The sequence below is a fragment of the Talpa occidentalis genome, unplaced genomic scaffold, assembly GCF_014898055.3.
Source record: "Talpa occidentalis isolate TD23 unplaced genomic scaffold, MPIMG_talOcc4v2.1 talOcc4.6, whole genome shotgun sequence".
Taxonomy (NCBI): domain Eukaryota; kingdom Metazoa; phylum Chordata; class Mammalia; order Eulipotyphla; family Talpidae; genus Talpa; species Talpa occidentalis.
Window position 1 is genome coordinate 92,565,296 of NW_023604972.1, and position 14,629 is coordinate 92,579,924.

At 38.9% G+C, this 14,629-nt stretch overlaps 2 protein-coding genes across 2 annotated transcripts in view; one reads left to right on the forward strand and one right to left on the reverse strand.

Annotated features, from left to right (window-relative positions):
* Window positions 1-14,342, reverse strand: part of TBCA (tubulin folding cofactor A) — a 66,806-nt gene extending 52,464 nt beyond the window's left edge. Inside the window, exon 1 of the mRNA XM_037530692.2 lies at window positions 14,201-14,342. Within this exon, the coding sequence (XP_037386589.1) occupies window positions 14,201-14,253 (53 nt within the window). The 5' untranslated portion in view covers window positions 14,254-14,342. The remainder of the gene's footprint in view (window positions 1-14,200) is intronic.
* Window positions 7,385-7,853, forward strand: LOC119261402 (60S ribosomal protein L27-like). The gene has a single exon (XM_037530691.2). It carries the CDS (start codon window positions 7,418-7,420, stop codon window positions 7,826-7,828), a length of 411 nt encoding a protein of 136 aa, XP_037386588.1. The 5' UTR covers window positions 7,385-7,417; the 3' UTR covers window positions 7,829-7,853.
* Window positions 14,343-14,629: the final 287 nt, after the last annotated feature.

Here is a 14,629-nt window from a genome sequence, read left to right on the forward strand (position 1 = left end):
TCTGTCCTTCAATCCCCCTAGTCAATGAATACCATTGCACTGGACAAAAAGAGTTGAGTGAGGGAAAGGGCTGAAGGAAGGTGGCATTCTTCCCTACCTCTGACACAGAGGATCAGACCCTCAACATTTTAAATGTTTGTAGCAATATTCATCCTGGTTGTGGTAAAAAAAAATACTCATAGCAGGAATTTAGAAAACCTAAATAAGGGACCAGGAAAAAGACTAATTTTAATAAAGTGAAAATCAAAATCAACAAGCAACTATAAACCAGGGACACACTACAGGAGGGAGAGAAGGGAATAGGATCAAAACAAAGATGGTGGGAATTGTATGGGGACTATAACCAAGACGAAAATGCATATGTTGTACAAAAATGAAAAATGATATAAGAAATATATAAAATTTAAAAATTAAAAAAATAATTTAAGAACATTTTCTATAAATAAAGTGTATAATTTAAAAAAATAATCAATGGAATACTTTAGTGTAATCTGATGTACCAAGTGTATATCTGGGGATATTTTTCCATAAAGGTATCTTAAAAAATAGGTCACGCATTTATAGAGATCTCAGCTATGGGAAAATATATATGAAATATTTTACTCACAAAAAATTATAAATAAGGTATTAAAGTAAACCATCATCTTTCATTAGAATAAATAAAAACAATTCAAATCTGTCTCCTTTTTTCATATAATCAAGACTTATATTTATATTCTCCATTCAAAAAAAAAAAAAAAATCCTGCTGGAGATCACCTGGATTTCAACTCTATCCTCAGCTAACTCCCATACAGTGTTCAACTGTTGAGTACCTACTAGACAGTGTGCTAAAGGTACAAACATGGATAAAACAGTCTCAAAGAGTTGTACAACGCTTCCCAAAGTACAGTTAGAAGAAAACATACAAAAGAATTATGCAAAGGTTTGTAAAGCATATAAATTCCTGAATCCTTGAAGAATTAGAATTGTAGAGGGTAGAAAATGCTGGGAAAATGTATTTTTAAACAGTACCTAGGTTGATTCTTCTATATAATAAAGTTTGAGAATTATTTTTCTAGTGCTTTGGTCTTCACACACATTTAGAGTCTTAAAATTTACTGAGTGTCTATGACTCTGATTCTGACAAAGACCTGATCTATAGGACTTCTTTTCCAAACCAAGCAATTCTCTGAGATCAGTTGAGTGTTCTACCACTCTACTCAATTCTGACACTATCTGTAGATAACATTGGATTCTAAAGGTTAAGGGTTTAGTTCCACAAATGTCCCTATTTCAGGTGCCAATCAAAAACCCAGGTTGTTACCTGGGCTTTCAATAGACTGGCTATAAATCAGAGGTTTCTAGGATTCCCTCACTTGGGTTAAAATAACCCAATGTGACTCACATAACTCAGGACGAGCATACTTACTAGATTATTGGTTCATTGACAAAGAACATTAAGGATCTGAATCACCAGGCAGATGAAGAAATGTATTAATATACAGTGTATCAGCCCTCAAATAGGAGCTGCTGTCCTGGTGGATTTTGGAGCTCAGCACAGGGGCACTTGGATGCATTCTAGTCTACCAAACCAATCCTCCAAATGCCAACCTTTTTGGTTTTCAGGGAGGCCTCACCACATAGGAAAAATTGACTCAATCACTGGTCACTGGTCAACCTCCAGTCCCTTTCCTCTCTTGGAGGTCCAAGTTTAAGACTAAAATCCAATCTTTCAGCCCTAGTTGGTTTCCCTGGACACTAACTCCCATTCTTAGACTATCTAGGGGTTGCATAAAAGTCACCTAATTAACTTAACAAAAGATGCCCTTTATCACTTAGGAAATTTCAAGGGTTTTAGGTCAGGAATGGGGAAGAAGGCAGAATGTACAGATTTCTTTTTTATTTCACGTTGCATATATTTCTTATTATAAATCACAGTATCACAAAAACCCAAGGAACATTTATGTGAATTATATAAATTAATACTTACTGTACTATAAATTAAAATAGAATTCAAAAATTTAAATGTATTTAATAATTCACTTAAAATAAATGTATTTATTAATAACTTTATGAAGAATATATTTTCCAAAATCAAAAAAATTAGTGAGAAAAAATGGCACTGCTTTATACAAATCTTTTAAATGTCTAGAATAACAGAAGCATCTGAATTCTCATATCTGCTTCTGCATTCAATTTGTTGTTAAAATATTGTTACAGGGCAGGGAGAGGGGCACCCCAGACCCCGCAAACCTGCCTGTTCTCTAAAAAGGTTCTGCCATCTGCTGCATCAACACAAAAACATGAGAACTTAATGAAAGGAACTTTAATACAATTAGTAAACAATACAGGAAAGGCAAAGAATAGAGAAAAGAGACCTGGAGGAGGCACATATAGCAGAGAGACACATGAAGAAACTGCTCTTACCTTTTGGTCACGGACTGGTTGACACAGATGTGGGTAAGAGACCCGTGGGGAGGATAACAATGGCGATTTTTGTCTTGATTTTGATTTTGCTCTTTTCCTCCCAGACTTGTCTGGTTGTTTCTGATCCTTTTCTGTGGGTCCCCACTGAAAAGTGGTTTGGACTCTTGGTAGGCTTTCGGGCCTTGCTATGGGCCAATCCCGTTTGTGTGGACTTTTACCGATGAGGAGATGGGTGACTTTGGGTGCTTGATTTAGAAACTATATTCTTTGCCTTTCCTGTATTGTTTCCTAATTGTATTAAAGTTCCTTTTCATTCAAGTCTCATATGTTTTGTGTTGATGCAGCAGATGGCAGAACCTATTTAGAGCAGGCAGGTTTGCAGGGTGTGGGGTGCCCCTCTCCCTGCCCTGTAACAATAACACATATTATGTAGCCACTGGAAAAGTTCACTGTAAAGTTATGAACAAGTGAAAATAGAAGTAAATAATGTCTTAACATTACTATGAACATAACTTTGACTCTTCAGATACCCTGAAAGCATCTTGAGGTTCCTAAGAGGCACCTAGACCATAGTTTGGAAACCAAAAGTCTAGTGAATGGGATTGATAGCATAATGTATTTTCAGTACTATCTTGGTGAAAGCTATGAAGTCCTTTGGGAACACCCACCCACTTTGAAGAAAGCCAGAAAACTTTTACAGAGGTGATAACATCTGATCTCAGACTTGAGCACAAGGGGGTACACACAGGCCTTACCAGAGGCCTGTTGAACTCTCTCCCACCTGCTTTTCTGAGTGTCTTCTACCCTTGTTCCTCTCTCACTGGTTGCTGCTCTTCCAACTGGCCAACCTTGCTCTCTCTTTCAAGTCTTTGTATTTTCTGTTTGTCCTACTTTCCACCCATAGACCCAAAGTTTTATACTTGGCTACACAAGAGCAATCTTAAAAATTAAGGAGAGCTGTATTTCCACACACTTGTAATTCATTCAAGGTCCACTCCTTGGGAAACTCTGTCAGTGACATACACTGTGGCATTAGGAGCTTTATTTAACAAACTACAAAGCAGCACCATTTGTAAAGATGAAAAACTGGATGGGAAGAAAAAAACTAAACATCTATCGTATCCATAAAAATGAAAAACAAGGGGCTTCCCTGGTAGCACAAGGGGTTAAGAGGCAACCTATGAAGCTGTCCGCAGCCACTGCAGCATGAGTTCAATCCCCGGCCGGCCTGGGAGCAACCCAAATGGCACAGCAGACCTCTCCTGTCTTGCCCAATGCTCCCCTCAGCAGTGTACTTTGGTCAATCTGCCTGTTCTGTTCCCTACTCTGTGTCTGGTGAATCCTCTCACCCCCCATACCTCTGGCCTGTACCCCAGCTCTTGTATGCATAAATAATCTTTTTTTTTAAAAGATGTATTTATTTATACAAGAACTAGGGTACAAGCCCGAGGTGCAGGAGGGTGAGAGAATTCACCAGACACAGAGCAGGGAGCAGAACAGGCAAAGGGACCAAAGATACCGCTGAGGGCAGCAGCGGGCAGGGCAGGAGAGGTCTGCTGTGCCATGTGCCATGTGGGTTTCTCCCTGGCCAGCCGGGAGGGAATCAAACCCGCACTGCAGAGGCTGCGGACAGCTTAGAGTGCTGTGCTCAACCTGCTGCATCACCGGAGAGGTCCTGCATAAATAATCTTTAAAAAAAAATGAAAAACAAGAACAAAACTCCTGCATTCCCACATGAGAATAAATTAGAGCTTTATATTTCAAGTTGAAACACACTAATCAAAAATGTGCACAGGAAGAAAGTTATGGATTCTAATACACTATTACAATTTTTAAATATTTAATTTGTATTTTGATAGGTAATACATGATTCAAAATTGTAAGAATTTCCTCTGTCCCTGTCCTCTAGCTTCTCTCCCAGCAGACAACCAATGTAATCAGTTTCTGTGTATCCTTCCATATATATTGAATGTTATATAAAGTTAAGTACGCAGAACAATACTATAATAAAGGTTATGTATAATTACACACAAATTTAAAGTTTAAAAATATACATGAAATGATAAAGATCAAATTCAGAATAATTACTTATAGGCAGAGGGAGAAGAACAGGCTCAGAAAGGGATATTTCAAATATGCTTAAAATGATTATTTCAGGTTTATTGTGCTTTCTCTAGAGTTTTTCATACATGAAATTATTTCCTTTTTTAATAACGAAACATGAAAAGGATAAACTTTGAGAAGCTAATTAGTTTGGTGACAGATGCAGTTTGAAGCCAGAGGATACTAAAATACGAACATTTATTCAATACTTTAAAATAAATGCAAAGCTCAGAAGAAAGCAGAGACTGGGAATTTATATAAAATGATATCTTATGTTCTTAAGAATATTCAGATACATCTATTTACACGGCATAATTTAGAGTGCAATTTTTTTTTTTTTAAGGAGTGGACCCTGGACTTTGTTATTTTAGATTCCCTGCAGTATTGCTTACTGCATGAGCTTTCAACTAAACCTATATCCCACTATTTTTCTTAGGCTTTAAAAAACAATCTGCAATGAGTGTACCTACTTATATAAGTAACTTAATTACAGGCAGATACGTACACATACACCCTCTATTAAATTAGAATCAAAGGGAGATAGTCTGGTTAATTCTAAGTAAACTATGAAACATTTTCATTGAAGTTTAATAATCAAATTGTTGATATAAATGTATTTTCTTATCTTTTAATTTTGTTAATATTACCTAAAAAAAGTCTTTAACTGAGCATTGTGATTACTTACAGTTATTCTGTTGCTCTTTTGATATTTAACTAACTAGAGTATTTCATCAAACTTTCTCCATTTCAGTCTTCAAAGTTCAGTCATAAACCAAACTTCTATTTCCAGATCTTGAGCTATCCCTTCCATATAACTGAAATATTTTCTAGTTTCTTTCATTCCTTGACTCAACTGAAAATATGTATTAAATGCCTGTTTTGTGAAAATCACTGTATTATATATCATCCCTCTGGTACTTAAAAAGATGAGAAGAACTGCTTTGTTTAAGAAAAATTTCAAATATCTGGATATAATGCAGAATCTTTACAACTTAACAGAGCAACAATCTATTGTAGTAGTAACCTGAGCTGAAACACACTTTAGTAGACTTACAGGTCTTTAAAAGTTTCATAGAATACAGATGTATTTCAGGCAATTTGATGCCATATTAAAAGCCTGCCACTTTGTACTATTCAGAAACTATGAATTGTTCCGTGAAAAAATAAGTAGATGCCAACTTATTCCAAAAACTTTTATAGAAAAATAAACCCTGAGTTAAAGAGTATATAGATACTGGAGCCTCTGATGGTGCAGGGGTTAAGTCTCAGTGCTATCAAGCTATCACCAGCCACTGCAGCACTTGATCCCTGGCTGGGTTGCATAACCCACATATGGCATAGCAGACCTCTCCTGTCTCCCCTCCTGCTCCTCTAGCAGTGTATTTCAGTCAGTCTGCCTGTTCTGTTCCCCACTCTGTCTCTGGTGAATCCTCTCACCCCCCTGCACCTCTGGCCTACACCCGTCCTTATATGCATAAATCAATTAAAAAACTTAAAAAATAGAGTATACAGATAAAAAATAGAGTACACAGGTAAAAAGGATACAGGTAAAATATACAGGTTACAGGTAAAATATACAGGTAAAAGGATCTCAACAACAATAACAAAGACAGAACTTGGTTAAAAACAAAATACTATGGAGAATTTGGAAATAACTATAATATAGCATTATAATTGTAGGAATGTCTTCTGACAGTTGGGGTGAATCACTCATTAATTTTAGAACAAAAGCTCTCAAATATTTACCCATTTGACTACCTTCTACAATAAATTTTATGGAAGTACAATAGAGTCAAACGGACCTTGGCACATTGTATTAATGATAATGACACAACATTTAAGGTGCTAAAAATACAAAGGTCACTGATATAAACAAAGATTTTGTTGTTGTTGTTGGGGTTTGAAGTAGTTTATAGAAACTGATAGCCATTACAAAGTCCTAGAAATTACTCAAAAACACAAGCTTCATGTCCTTCCCTTCTCCTCCAGTTAACTAGTGAACAAGACAACTAAAAAGCTAGCTTTTGTCACAATTAAAAACAAAGCAAGTTTCAGTTATCTCTTCTCGGGATCAGTAAACACTCATCCTATGTCCTCTCTCCACAGCGTTTATACCTCTAAAGAATGATAGTGATGGTGATGATGATGACTAAGACAATGATAATAGCAGTAAATAAACAAACTTTGAACATTTACTACCTATCAGACATTTGGGTTAAGGGCTTCATAGGATTATCTTTTCCAACTCTCCTAAGAACAATACAAGAAAGAAATAACCTATCATTAATCTATTTTTTTAATTTTTTTAAAAAGATTTATTTATGCATATAAAAGCTGGGGTGCAGGCCAGAGGTGTGGGGGTGAGAGGATCCACCAGAGACAGAGTGGGGAGCAGAACAGGCAGATCCACTGAAATACACTGCTGAGGGGAGCAGCAGGTGAGAGAGCCTGCGGATAGCTTTACACAGTGCTGTGCTTAACCCCGCGTGCCACCAGGGAGGCCCCTAACCTATTTTTTAGCTAAGAAAATTGGGAATTTTAAAGGTTAAGTAACTTGTTCATGGTCACACGTATGTAGTATGTAGTAAATGGAGCTTGGGAGTCCATCTATTAAACTCCAACAGTAAGAATAAGTCACTATAGTAACTATTATGCTATAATATTAGAATTAATTAGTGGTTTCTTATTGCTTATTGGTAAAAAAAATTATAAAGAAAGGTTTCATTAATTTATTTGCTCACTTGAAAGACTTCTGTTGAGTATTATGTACTAACACTATACCAGATGATTCAAAGATATAGGCTGTGAGTGAGGCTAATAATAGGTGATCTTTGGATAAATCAGATATGTTATTATTAAAATATCAGTTCTATTTTTTTGCTGTAGGCCCGAGTGGTTGCTGCTGAAATGGGCAAGTTCATGAAACCCGGGAAGGTGGTGCTGGTCTTGGCCGGACACTACTCCGGACGCAAAGCGGTCATTGTGAAGAACATTGATGATGGCACCGCAGACCGCCCTTACAGCCACGCTCTGGTGGCTGGAATTGATCGCTATCCCCGCAAAGTGACAGCTGCCATGGGCAAGAAGAAAATTGCCAAAAGGTCAAAGATCAAGTCTTTTGTGAAAGTGTATAACTACAATCACCTCATGCCCACCAGGTACTCTGTGGATATCCCCTTGGACAAAACTGTTGTCAACAAGGATGTCTTCAGAGATCCTGCTCTTAAATGCAAGGCCCGACGAGAGGCCAAGGTCAAATTTGAGGAGAGGTACAAGACTGGCAAGAACAAATGGTTCTTCCAGAAGCTGCGATTTTAAATGTTTTGCTTTGGTCATTACAAATACAAAAAAAAAAAAAAAAAAAAAAAAAAAAAAACATGAAAAAATAAAAAATAAAAAATAAAATATCAGTTCTAGGGCCTCCCCGGTGGCGCAGCGGTTGAGCGCTGGGTTGCGAAGCTGCCCGCGACCTCTGTGGCGCCGGTTCGATCCCCGACTGCTCCCCGGCCACCGGAGGAGGGTCCCACATGGCGCACAGACCTCTCCTGCCGCCCGCTGCTCCCCTCAGCAGTGTACTTCGGTCCTTCTGCCTGCTCTGCTCCCGGCTCTGGCTCTGGTGAATTCTGTCACCCTCCCGTGCTTCTGACTGTACCCAGTGCTTGTATAAACAAACAAACAAACAAACAAACAAATAAATAAATAAACATGCCTCTATTAAAAAAAAAATAAAAAAAAATATCAGTTCTATTTGAGCACATAAAAACAGCATCTTCTATAATTGTTATTCTATAAATTTATTATTGGAAATGGAATACTGGAGCAGATCACATACCTGAACATTTCTAGACTATATTAACAAAAATTACCAACATTGCTTATGCGGTGAACATGCCATCTATACAAACAAAAAAGGGGAAAAAATATCTTTCATTTCCACATTTAACTTGCAGAATACCACAGCTTGGTTTGGGAAAACCATGGACTTATGACTAGAAAATGAGAGGCCTTTGCTTTTTTCCTTTGCAGCATTATGAAAGGTGAAGACCTGACTACCTAATGAATGTTAACACTGCCCTTCACCATCACTTCAGAGAAATAGGTATACTGCAGAAATTCCAAAAGATGTTAGCTAAATTTCAAGGTAGAACACTGCCATTTTGGCTGAACTTACTTTAATTCAAATCAAAGAGGTATATGTGGGAGAAGAGAAGAAAATAAGATAAAACTACTAAAGCTTACAGGAATAATTTGTAGGGCTATGTCATTAACCTGTCCCAGACATTGCCCACTATACTTCTATCCATCATTTTAAATATTGGAAGTGCATAAATAGTTAAAACTAAAGGCGGGGAACTATATTTCTATGTTTATGTAAGTATGCATTAATATTTTTCACTTTTACGTCACATAACCAGTACATATGTTCAATACAACACATATATATGAACATTTGTATTTAATTAATAACATGGATATTTTACTTACCTTTTATATCATTTTTATACCTGCTCTGCCTAGTACATAAGTCATACATAGTTGTATATCAGAGGTACAGGTATAAACAAATGTGGGACGATTCCTTAGTTTGGGAAAGGTGCTTGCTTTATAAAAAAAAAAAAAAAAATCAATACAATTTCCCCACAGATTCATGATGTAAAATTCTATAATCAAGGCTTGTAGATTTGTAATTATGGTATGTCAGCTACATTTAAACAAGAGTGTTAAAAGATTGTTAAAGTTAAACTAACACAATTGCAGTGTGAATTGTCCTAGTCTCATTCTAATCTACTGGTGTCACTTTCATTTAATCAGAGGAAAACTATGGGCCAATGTCAGTGCTATTTCCAATGCCCGAACATTCTTTGTTCACATTGGATTTTAAGCCATTACCACTCTAAAATGGCTATAAAAAGATATATTTAAGAAAGTATTTTTAATCAATTACTCACCAGTGGGCTAGTTTAGCAGGCTTTATTAAAAGTAAGCTGGCTTTAAAGTTAAGTAACTTTTCAGGTTAAATAGATGAAAACATTTTGTTCTTGCAAAAGAATTTCTTGAACTTACCAAAAATCTAGTTTAAATAACAATGCAAATCCTACTTGGAAATTTATGATGTACATATATCATTTAGCTGAAATACCATGTCAACATTTAAAACATCAATCCTTGATTTCCTTCTACTTTAATGAAAATTATTCTAAATTACTGACAATTTAAATTAATACAGAAAACAAGCTACTTTGGCAAGGATTCATATTTACAGAAAACAAAAGTTTTAAGTTAGGTACAACATCCAAAACACAGTTGTGTTATCTGCAAATTATCTCCTAATAAATCACAGCACAAACAAAACAATGCTGTGTTAGCTAGTTACAGAAGAGGTATTAATTAATCATTCTGGTTTACTTGGGACTGTCCCAGTTTTAGAATGAAGGTTCCACATCTCAGGAAACCATTCAACCCCAGGTGAACTGGAACCACTGATACACCTAGATATCAAAATGAATAAAATAAAAAATAAGCAAAATATAAAATAAATAAAAAAGGATTTATAATTTTGCACTGGAAAAAAAGAAAAGTGGAGTAATATTTGGTAACTTCCTCGTACATTTGCCACATTAGCTGGGACCCAGTTAAAGCTATCAGTTGGTCTGGCAATCTGCCTGGATGATAGATCCAAGTCTTTAAAAAAGGACTGACAGGCCCATACTACCAAGTAATACCCACCACCAATGAGATACATTTAAACAAAGGCTTGCTCCAAGAAATTTAGTATCGTAATTCATACAGTGCAAAATTCTCTCTAGTTTCACAGATGGATCAATCCTGGCAAACATTCCTGTTGCTCGAAAGGGGATATTTAAGGAATCTGAGGAGTCAGAGGCTTACTACCAAGGCAGTCTCTTTGCTGTCCAACTCTCACAAGTCATTCCTAGTAACTATACCCTTCCCTTGTCTCTAAGGACCTAACCCCTGTCTTGAAATGCATAACTAAATCAGACAAATTGCCTTGTTACCATGTGAGGTAACAAAGTTTCTAGGACTAGGGGCCTGGGAGGCTTCTGCCAATTTTTCTAGGGCATAAAATAATGTGTCTGAATTTTGATTCTACTTTCTGTTATGACTGTCATCCGTTAGATAGCCTTCACCATTTTGCCAACATGGTGACACTCTTTCACTCATTTGATGATGTAAATACCACCATTTATTTATTGCTTTCTTCTAATCTCTCTTGGAGAGAGATTAGAAGAAATCTCTCTTCTTCTAAATTTCTTGGAGCAAGCCTTTGTTTAAATGTGTCTCATTGTCTCATAGCAATTGTTCTGCCTGTCAAGATTTCTTCCTAAAACCTACTACAGGAAAGTTTTGGATCACTGAGTATCCTATCAGATTTGATTAAACACTAAACTCTAAAAGTCACACCACCCCCAATATAGTCTGCCTAAATTGAACTGTAGGACCCAATACCTCGACTATATTTCTAGTAGTTCTTGATTCCTGAAGAGAAACTGAAGGAACTGGGGGCATGAATGATGACTTTAAATCTCTTCTTCCAAATAAAAGTTGTAACTTCTGAAGAGAAATAAGACTATGAGAAATGAGCACCTGACTAGAAAAAAGGTGCTGAGAACAGAAACTGACTTTTAGACCAATGCTTTTAGAAACTAATGAACAGAATTCCATTCATGAAACCAAAAACATGCCCAAACTATGAAATTAATGAAGAAGTCTTTGAAATTAAATTTGGAGGACAAAAATGCATTTTATACAACCTTTTATGATGAAAAATTTAAAACAGAGAGAATATAATGAAGTCCCATAATCATTCAGTACCAACAATTATTATACTACTGTATCTGCCATATCCATGTTTTTCCTCTGCTGAGGTAAAAAATGAAGATTTTTAAAAATAGGATATTTAAACAGAAGATGGAAAGTCATAGTAATTTCAGTAGAAAATAGCTTATTGTCCCCTTTGGCTTGTTCTTTCTTCTGGTGGGAATAATAATAAAGAAAGGAAAGGGGGCCTCCCCGGTGGCGCAGCGGTTGAGCGCTGGGTTGCGATGCTGACCGCGGCCTCTGCAGCGCCGGTTCGATCCCCGGCTGCTCCCCGGCCACCGGAGGAGGGTCCCACATGGCGCGCAGACCTCTCCTGCCTCCCGCTGCTCCCCACAGCAGTGTGCCTCGGGCCCCCTGCCTGCTCTGCTCCCCGCTCTGGCTCTGGTGAATTCTCTCACCCTCCCGCGCTTCTGACTGTACCCAGTGCACGTATAAACAAACAAATAAATTAAAAAAAAAAAAAAAAAAGAATTCATTAAAAAAAAAAAAAAGAAAGAAAGGTAGGTAAAGGTGAAGAAACCAGTTGGTTAGATCAGACATTTCTACTGCAAAATAACCTGCTTCTTCATAAAGCTGTTTATCTTTTCTCATGAATTGCCTTATCAAAGTTTGATCTTCTTGTGTCTGAACAATAATGTAATATGCACTGGAGTATCTAACAGAAGTCAAAAATTATGACTGCACGATAGCTATTCAAATAGCATTCCCATCCTCTGGAGGAAAAGAGTAGGGGACAATATTTATGAATACAGATGAGTTTCTAGTAAGACAAAATATAAGTAATAAACAACTAAAATTAAAATTAGGTTTTAAAAAAAAATCTCATTTTAGTATATTATGGGGAAGCTCCACACCAAAATGTCAATAGAAAAGTCATGAAAAAAAATGTAGATATTTCCACTAACTTATCATTTTGAGTTGTAAATTATGAAGGGGTTTTACAAAATTGATGAAATTAGTGAAGAATTAAAATCTGATAATGCTCTATTATTGGAAATAAACTTAGAACAAAACTTTAGTTCCAAGTATTAATTCTCATGATTACTTGGGAATTTTTGAAAACCTAAACACTCAGCTTATTAACTATCTAAATGAGTGTGTTTAGAATACATATAAGCATATAGCACTTGACCTGAGTAATGTTATAAACTAATATCGATCATAAGGATGACAAATGACAAGGTTATATAGATAATTAATGGGAAACTACCATAAGAAGTCATTTCTCATAACTAAAGTACTCTCCATTATATCCTGGTACTTCTGCCAAAAGTAGATTTACTAAAATGACATAACCAAAGCAAGCCTAGCAAAAGTGAAAACATAGCTGTGAAAAGTGATGGTGCAGATTGCTTATATATTCAATTACACATCTCAATTTCCCTCCTATACCAGACATTTTTAAAAACACTCTTTTTATACATCTGTTTCCCTCCTATACTAGACATTTTTAAAAACACTCCCTTTTTTTTGGAGCGTTGTAGCTTAAAATAGAAAGTTACAGATTAGGAACCTTGGTTCTCTTCCTTGATCTCCTTGCTTTCCATACCACTAGCTAGCACTGTGACCTTAGACAAATTTAGTTTTTCTAACTTTATTAAGCTTCATTTTCTCAGTCTGTAAAATAAAAATACAATATTATTATTTAACATTTAGCCACTCACACTGGCTACACACTGTCTTAAACTTAGCATTAACCACAGCAACTTCATGAAGTGGGTACCTAGTTCATTTTACAAATGGATAAACTGAGGCACTTTGCAATGTTATATTCAACATATAACAAATGGCAGTCAAGATTTGAACCCAAGCAGTATCACTTCAGAAGAGACTGTATGTACATTTCACAACTACTCATATTCTCTCCTTACTACCTTACTACCTTAACTGCATTAAGGATATTTTCGCAATAATAAAGCTTCTAGGGCAGGACAGTGTGTGATGTGCCAAGACTCGGATGCACTATCTTTAAAAGCGAATTTACTCTCCCCTTTGCCTTGTGCTTTCTCATGGTGGAAATAGTAAAGGAAAGAAAGGAAGAAGTCAGCAGGCTGGAAATCAGACATTCCTACTGCAAAAAAAAAAACAAAGCAAACAAACAAACAAACAACCCAACAACAAAAACCCGACTACTTCATAAAGCTGCTTCTCTTTTCTCGTGAAATGCCTCATCGGAAAGTTTAATCTTCTTGTGTCTGTTCAATAAAGTTCTAATAAGCACTGGAGAGTCTAACGAGCCAGGCATTAGGCCCAATTCCAGGATAGCTACTGAAACTGCATCCCCAGCCTCTGGAGCGAGCTCGGGAACGTCGCCTGGCGAGTCAGGCCACCCAAGTTTGAGGAGTGTGCTCAAGTTCACGCCCCGCCAATTCAGCCCGCGAGTCCGGCCTGCCCTGTCTGCTCACAAGGCTCCAGCAGGGCCTCCCCTCTGCCCAAGGCCCGGCTCTGGACGTCTGCCCTAAACTGCGGAGCCGGGCTGCGCGTCCAGCCGAGGCCAGGGAACGGGCCGCGCCGCCTCCCCAGCAGGCAGGCCCGCAGGGCGAGTGGCCGCGCGCGCACGGGAGGCCCCGCCAGCGCCGGCCCAGCCTCCCCCGCCCGGCCGCAGCCCCTCCGGCTCCCGGGCCGCGGGCGCGCGGGCGGCAGGCCCCGGCCGATCCCCGCCGCTCCACGGGCCGGGGCGTGAGGCGAGAGGCAGCGGGAAAGGCGCGCCCCGGCCCGCGCGCCCCGCCGCGGAGCCCAGACGAGGCCAGGGCCCGGCGCCGCCTCGGGCCTGCGCTCCGCCGGGGCTCTCGGGCCGCCGAGCGGCGAGGAGAGGCGGCGCTCGCGGCTGCGCCGTTCGCAGCTCCTTACCGCTTCACCACGCCGGTTTTGATCTTGATCTGCCTCACGCGGGGATCGGCCATGGTCCCTCGAGCGCCGCGGGAAGGAGGGGCGGGGAGCTGAGGAGCCGGGAGCGACGCGGCCCCGTGGAGGCGGTTTTGTCCGCGTAGCCGCCGCGCCCCGCGCGCATGCGCACACCCCGGCGCGGCCCGGGCGCCGCAGCCACACCCGGGCGGGCGGGGGCCGGGATCCCGCGCGGGCCTCGGCGCTCCCGCTGCGGCGGCCCCGGGCAGCACCCTGTTCCCCCTTCGCGGAACCAGCCTTCGTGTCTCTCCCACAGCCCTCCTTTTAGTTTGGGCAGTTACTCTTTTCCAGGTCTCCATAGCCTGGACTTTTGGGGAAACTTAAGTTTCTACCTGGATAGGGTGGTTTGTCCCTGTCATTGCTTTGCAAGATTAT

What these genes read in the sequence shown, in the direction of transcription:
- LOC119261402 (XM_037530691.2), top strand. Translation starts at nt 7,418, where the DNA reads ATGGGCAAGTTCATGAAACCCGGGAAGGTGGTGCTGGTCTTGGCCGGA.